Here is a 7,358-nt window from a genome sequence, read left to right as displayed (position 1 = left end):
GCAGGAATCTGTGCTGTTATGATCTGAGCACGGGCAACCACAGGAGGCCCCTCCTCAGAGGCTGCCCCCTTCACTCTGAGCCCCCAAAGCCATGCTTGCCGAGAAATGCCAGGTGAGGGGAGCACCAGGGAGCCCAGGGGACCAGGCAACACAAGGTACCTGCAGTGAGAAGGTCAGCTCCAGCTCAGTCTCCATCAGGCCGCCAGGTGGGAGGACGTATTCATTTGATCTCAGGACCCGCTTTGAACCCTACAAGAAGATTGGTAGACGCACACAGCTATGCTGGAGTGTCTTGGCCACAGACTCCACTTTACCCCACACAGCGGTCAATGGGATTCACAGTCCACAAGGAAAGAGCCAGTGCCTTGACTCCATTCTGTTCCACCTTGCAGAGCTTCCTTAGACACAGCAATCAAAGCTTCCCAAAAGCCTGCAGTTTATCCTGAGCTGCCAAAGGCTCCTTCTCCTTGCACTGGGAGCTCAACGGAAGCTGTGGAGGGGGACACCACTAGAGCCAGAGGAGTCATGCACACAGCACCTGCAGAGGAAGGAAAGGGTCCCAACACACTGCCTAGCCGGGAAAGAGACAGGTCCTGGAGCACATCTCTGCCCACCCAACAGACAGGCCCAGTGCAGACTCCTGCCCAAGCACAGCTGGCAGGATGGCTTTGCTGGGACCAAGGCAGAATGTCCCAGGGGAACAAGAGTCCCCTTGCTTGCCCACCTCATCTCTCAGAAAACTCCTCCTAGTCTTTTCCTCAGGCAACAGTCCTCATCTGTCCACATATACAAATGTGTTTTTTTTGCCCCAGGAGGGCAGTAAGAGACACTCTAACCATGTTTCCACTTCAACTCCTTCCTTCACTTCTGTCCTATCTTTAGTATTGCTCCAGCTTGGCTGCTGACAGAGACACTGAATGACTTGGGGGATGAAAAATGCTGTCTGCATGCACCAGACTTTCTAGGTCACAGAGTGGCACAACTCACAGATCCCCCCCAAAAGGGTGCCCCAAAAGGGCTGTGTCCCTGCAGGGCTGTGGGACCAGCTCCAAATATAAAATAGCCCATGGTGGTTCCTCACTCCCTTCTGCCTTCCTGTGAATGGGCCAGCAAGCTGGATAGGTCAGTACAGCCGTTCTTGCAAACCCATTATCATTGCTTAAAGAGCACTCCTTCATTTAAACTATAGACTAGTGAGCAGATGGGTCAAAGCTAACCAAATAGGCACAGCAGTGCAAAGGAATCAGGTCTCACCACATATACATTGCCCCTTCCCAGGACCTCATTGTATTCCCACACTATTCCTGACTTGATCCTGACAGATGTCACTGCCAGCAGGCTATGTGTTGTGGCCAACAACCTACAGAGGGGAGGCAAGAAGGGCCTCCACATTTTGCAGTAATGCAGCATTACAGTTCTCACTGACACCCAAGCAAAGACAAGCTCTGGTGATACCCTCCTTGGTTTTCAAGAGGCCCAGTCTGAGCTGACTGCACCACTGTTCCCATCGATTGTGCCAGGAGTGAGGCCTTCCTGGGAAAGGTCTTCCTAAAACCAAAGAGAAGAGGTGGAGCTCATCCCCTTCACCATCTGTGAGTTTTCCTGGCCAAGAATGTACTGGCTCTTCCTTCCTGAACACTCATTTAATAAGAGATGATAGGGGGTCACTATGACAGCGACTTTAGCACATTTACCATTTTCTGTCTGTTGCAGAGAGATTAACCAACAAAGAGTCGTTCTTTCATCCAAACACACACACTGGTGCAATTATTCTTCTGCCATTTACCATTATGGAAGTTACACACCCAGCTCCAATCTTGGGTGCTGGCCCTCAGCGAAACGCCGGTGCATATCGACGTGGCATTGCAAGGACTGGGACAAAGCTGGTTCATTATCACAATGCAGGCAGAAGGGAACATCAGCAGAGCTGAGAGACTCCGAAACAGCAGTACTTTTTAGGTCTGGGCCAGTTCTTTCTGGGTGCAATGCACCCTGGCTGAGCTCCAGCCCTAGGAGATACCTGACTTGTGGGGTCACATGAAGGGAGAGAGATGGCAATGTCCAAGCTCAGCCAGAGGATCAGCTCCCAGGGCACCCTAGAACATAGCACTCAGGACACGGGGTAGAGAAAAGGCTTGATATTGTACTGCAAATGTGTGTGGTACAGTCCTCTCAGCAAGGTAAAGCTGCTATCTAAAGCTCAAGTTCAGCCTGCAAGTCATGCCAGGTTTCATGAGATGGATGGCACTCACACATCCAGTAGGAAACACTGATCACCTTCAGAAGCAAACCACAACCCAGCAGAAACTAGCACTGCTCCAATTAAACCAATCAGACACTAGCACCTGGGGGCTACTACCTGCCTATCAGCAACAGAGAGTTAAGAACCATTTGGGATTTCTAGTAAGGTCAATACAAATCTCATATAAAGGCAAAAGCAAAGTCCTTTCCTAGGACATCCCATGACCTTTCTGCCTGGGAAGAACAGGCAGCAGGACAGACTCTGCAGAAAGGAACAGGGGGGACCCTGGGGGACATCAAGGTACCCCTGCATTGGCAGCATGCCCTTTTGCAGCAGTGACACCAATCTCGGCCTTAGCAAACGTGGAAGCAGAGAAAAGGGATTCCTCCCATCTATTCAGCCCTGGTGACACCGCAGCTGGACTCCAGAGCCAGCTGGGGCTCCTCAGCACAAGACAGATACTGCCAGACTGGAGCAAGTCCAGCAGAAGACATCAGGATGGTCAGGGGCCGGAGCACAGGACGTTCAAGGAGAGGTTGAGCGAGATAGGTTTGTTCAGCTGGAAAAACAGAGAGGGAAGGGGTGCTTTACTGCTGCCTAGAGACACTTAGCAGGAAGGTGCAGAGAAGACAGCACTGAACTCTCAGAGGCGCACAGGGACAGAGTAAGAGGCAACAGGGATGAGCTGGAACATGGGAAATTACCATTAGATGTTTAGATTTTTTCTCTTCTCTCTGAGTGCAGTCAAACCTTGGGACAGGACATAGGAAGACTGAGGGTTCTCCATCCCTTGGGAAATTCAAACCTCAACTGGACATGGCCTTGAGCACCTGATGTAGCTCAGCTGTTTTGCAACTGAAATAATGTCAGGCAAGACCAATTTCTCAGAACAGCTGAGTGTCACCAGCAGTACTACAGAAAAATGTAAAATCAGACTGTTACAGTGAAGATCACAGATGACAAAGACTGTCAAGGAAGTGAAAAGCAATAGGGAGAGGTTGTGGTCACAGATCTTCACCACCTAATAGACTGAAAACCGGAGCTTTCGCTACTATACACAGGTGCATGATGCCCAAGTCTGGTTTGCAAGGTACAGTCCCCAATTTCAGGTACAAATCTGTCCTGATGGGTCTTTAAAGCGTTTATTGACGTTAGAAGTGTCTACCAAACCTGGAAATGGAGAGAGAACTGAGTACGGGAGACCAGACCAGGGCAGACATAAAAGCATTAACCAGAATTCAAGCTAAAGCTGCATTTTGGGAGGTAACAGCCCATTAAATATCCTCAGCACATTTATTTATTTAGGGGGTAGCTGGCATTGCTCAGGCAGGAGTGGAAAATCCTACAAGTGGTTGCAAAAAGAATACAAACAAAGCATGAGTGAAGCATAGACAGAAAACTCTGTATGTATTTTCCATGCATATCAAGAAGGAGCAAAAAATCCAAGTTCCTGCAGGGAGCAGGGCTAGGGCAGCAGCCAGGTTTGGCCTGTTTTGTAGCTCACATTCTAGTCTGATATGCAGGGGCTGCCAGCATCACTCCTCTCCAGCAGCACCAAGGGTTGAACCAGAGTCACCAGCCATATCCTGCAAGCAGCTGCAGGAGGATCTGCATTCCCCTCATAGCATCTGTCACAGGAGCTGAAAGTTCTGGGAGTGCTGGGGCTTGTTTTCCTTCTTTCTTGGATTGTTTCCTCTATTTGTGGCTCAAGATTGAGTGTTTCTGAATTATGGTAAGTGTCTCTTCCAGGAGGGAGCACCATGTTTCCCTTCACACCATAATTAGCTACGATGCCAAGACAGATACCTGCACCTTTATGGAGCTGAGCCAGGCACATCTGAATCTCTTAATGCCATGCTGAACAATACACAGAAGGAAATGCTCTGTGACATCTCTGGTCTGTTAAAACATAACATGGGATAAAGGTTTAAAAACCATTCAAGTGATATTAGAGTAAGTCTCCTTTTTCACAGTAGTTTAGACTTTATGTGACTGGAAGCCACTGAACATTAAATACTCAGATCACCTCTGGTAAATGGGGATGCTCTGTAGACATAGAAAGCTCCCACAGTCTTTTAACAGAGGTCTTTTCAGATGAAGCAGATAACAGCACAGGCCACACTTGAAAGCTGTGTTTTAAGACGAGAAGGGCACGATCACTGTGAGAAGGAAATCAGATATTCTAGACGGGCTTACACTACCCTTTGGGGTCATGTACGTTCATTGAGCAGACTGGTGCCAGCCACACTCAGGCAGGGTCAGAGTTTTGTTTCCATGCAATCTTTTTCAGAGCTGCAACTTCCTGACAATGAACTTCCTTAACCTGACAGAGCTACTACTGGAATGAGAGAAAATACATCTCCCCTTTCCACTAGTCCCCAGGTGCCCCCTTGGGAGCTTGCAGATCCTCCACAAATCACATGCATTGGCTGTTTCCATCCAAAAGATGGAGATGGCAACGCCTGCTGGGCAGCCGTCACACAGCTTCTTGCTAGCATGACTCATCTGTTATCTAGGAGAGGAGCAGGAGGGATGGATCCATCTGAGGCCGTTCTGTAGGCAGACTGTGCTGAAGCTGCCTACAGCTTCCATCTGCTTTCCAGGAAGGCTCAGCAGCCTCCGACCCTGCCAAGGTGGCTGGTCAGGCAGGTGGAAGCAGCCTGGGGAAGTACACAAGCCCACCCCACTCCCATAATGAGTGTTGAGTCACAGGGCGACGTGGGCAGAAGCATTCTCCTCCAGTTTCCTTCAGCTTTGCAGGGAGCCTACACCAGCACACAGCCACGGGTGACCATGTTTAGATTAAGACCCTGCAGCCTTCATTCCCTGGCAGGAAAAGGAGCCCTGCAGTGAAGAGCCCCTGTGGCCTCAAACAGTCACTGCTGAGGCCTGTTCATTTCTTTTGCCAACAGGGCGCAAGGTTGGCCTGTGGCAAGGACAGAAATTATCTGTTTGAAAGAGCTGGATGGAGTCCCTCTGTGCAGCCTCTTCCACGGTCTCACATGCGCAGAGCGTGAGGGAGGGGGCAGTTGTGGGCACACATGCTCAGCATTTAGTAGCCGCAGCACAAGGGGGGCTGCACAGGAGCCTGAGGTTACCCAGTCCAGAGAAGCACAGAGACAAAAGGAGTGAGGGACCAGCCTAGCCCTCCCAGACACGTGAGACCCACAGCCTCCAGCTGGCTCCCAGCTCCCCAGTCCTCTGCTGCTGGCATCTCTGGCCCAGCCTTGCTTGCTCCTGTGTTTCCAGGGGCCAGGCATCTCCCTCCTGCCCAGGTTGTTCCCTTGCTAAAGCCTGCACCAAAGGGGTACAGCTTTAAGGGGTCTCAGGGCTGAAAGCCCAGCGCTTTCAGCTCTCCTGAGTGGCACCATACACACAGTGATGGAAAGGTCAGCAAAGTGGGACACTGATCAATAGTGTGTGGACCACGGCACTCTCCTGCTGTCTTCACTCCAGGCCCTGGGTTTCACACATTTCACTTTCAGTTCCTCCAGTGCAAGCGAATCAGGTGTGCCACAATGGCAAACCTCAGCTCCCAGAGCTCCACTGATACTGCAGCTCCCAGCAATAATCCAGGATTTAGATCCTCATGTGTGCCGCACAAAGAGCTCTGTGGGAGCGCAAAGCTGCCGAGCTCCCGCCTCACCGTGCTTTCAATGGGATCAGCAGCTTTTCCGCCAGCTGACAAGAATGAAGGAAGGACACCAGCATTGCAAGCTGGGTTATGGGAGCTGTGGCAAGGTCAGCAGACTCAAGAGGCATCTTGCTTCCACACTGGCCTTCAGTGGGAGGAAAGGATGCACCTTCACCCACAGGGACCCAACTCTTCACCACAAGCTGCAGAGAGGGACCGGGGAGGATTGCACATGCCAGGATAGGGACAAATTCTCTCTCCCCTTGGGGGCAAAGATCCTCTCCCCTCTCCTATGCATGGTTTAGAGTAGAGGCACCAGGCCTAGTGGGGATGCACAGAGAAAGAGAGGGGACAGCATAGGCAGCAGTGAGATCACACAGAGTGCAAATGTCAGCAGAAGTCATTGACGGAGCCGCTGATCCCTTGCACCTTCCCCTTCCCACCCTTCACTCCTCAGGGAGAGCACTGCCAGAAACCACCCAGCGCTGAGCCTGTCTAATGTGTTGGGAATGGTGGGGTAGCAGATGCCAAACTCCAAACAGCAGCTTGAGAGGAGGGCCTTGGCTGAGGCAGGCAGGAAAGCAAGATGCACTCTGTCGCAGTGCAGAGGCCTAACCAAATTCATCCCCGATACAAACCAGCACCAGACAGCTTGCTGCTCTCCGTGGGGCATCATTCCCACCTGCCTGGGAGCGAAAATCTCCCCAGGGGTGCTAACTGAGACAAAAGCAAGGGGTTGGCACAAGGCGAGGGACATGCAGACCAGCAATTCACAGAGGGTACAAGGATGGGCTTGCTGCCAACAAGCAGCACAAGGAGAGAAGCCTACCTGAATCTTCACAGCGATAAGTACAGAGCTCAGCTCTTTGTCCAGCTCTTTCAGCACCGTGAGTTTCTTCAGGCGCAGACTGCAGAGTCTGTAAGACAGAGAGAATGGGACACATTCAGGCACCACCATCCCTGGGGCCCTGCCACATGGTACCCCGTGCTCGAAAGGCAGCCTGGATGCTTGGCCCAGCTGCAGGCACAGGTTTGGCCGAGGAATGCTGGCATTCATGTGCCACCGAGACAACCCATTGGGAAAAAAAGGAAAGAAGGAAAATTAACAGAGCTAAAGCAGGCTTAAGGGATTAGCATGCTACAGGAAGTCCAACAGCAGGCCATGTGGTAAAGAGATCCCTTCCCATGCAGGGCTGTTGCCAGCTCTGCTTAAATCTACCTTGGCCACAGTGCTGTTTATTTATAAACCAAAGCACTTAAATCCTCTCTTATCCTGGACTTAGTTAAGGCAAATGTTCCCATGCAGACATTGCAGCTCGTCTCTTCTCTTGCACAGTACCACGCAGAGCTGACTTGGGAAGCTGGGAGGCAGCAGTCCCACAGGAAGCCTCGTGCAGCAGAGCCACCCTGACTACCTCAAATCCCAGGGACTCAGCATGGCAAGTGGCACTTCCTGGAAAAACCCACGAAGGAGCCTGAGGC

At 51.3% G+C, this 7,358-nt stretch overlaps 1 protein-coding gene across 1 annotated transcript in view; it reads right to left on the bottom strand.

Moving 5' to 3' along the window:
• The window catches only part of LOC104541492 (phosphofurin acidic cluster sorting protein 2-like), a gene marked incomplete at its 5' end in the record, with an annotated part of 20,208 nt that extends 13,415 nt beyond the window's left edge, over nucleotides 1-6,793 (bottom strand). Inside the window, 2 exons of the mRNA XM_010185565.1 lie at nucleotides 160-249; nucleotides 6,706-6,793. Of these exons, the coding sequence (XP_010183867.1) occupies nucleotides 160-249; nucleotides 6,706-6,793 (178 nt within the window). The remainder of the gene's footprint in view (nucleotides 1-159; nucleotides 250-6,705) is intronic.
• Between the last annotated feature and the right edge of the window lie 565 nt (nucleotides 6,794-7,358).

Source organism: Mesitornis unicolor, unplaced genomic scaffold (genome assembly GCF_000695765.1).
Source record: "Mesitornis unicolor isolate BGI_N332 unplaced genomic scaffold, ASM69576v1 scaffold20295, whole genome shotgun sequence".
In the NCBI taxonomy this organism is placed as follows: domain Eukaryota; kingdom Metazoa; phylum Chordata; class Aves; order Mesitornithiformes; family Mesitornithidae; genus Mesitornis; species Mesitornis unicolor.
The sequence above is the reverse complement of the archived record's forward strand: the minus strand, read 5'-3'. Positions and strand labels throughout refer to the sequence as shown.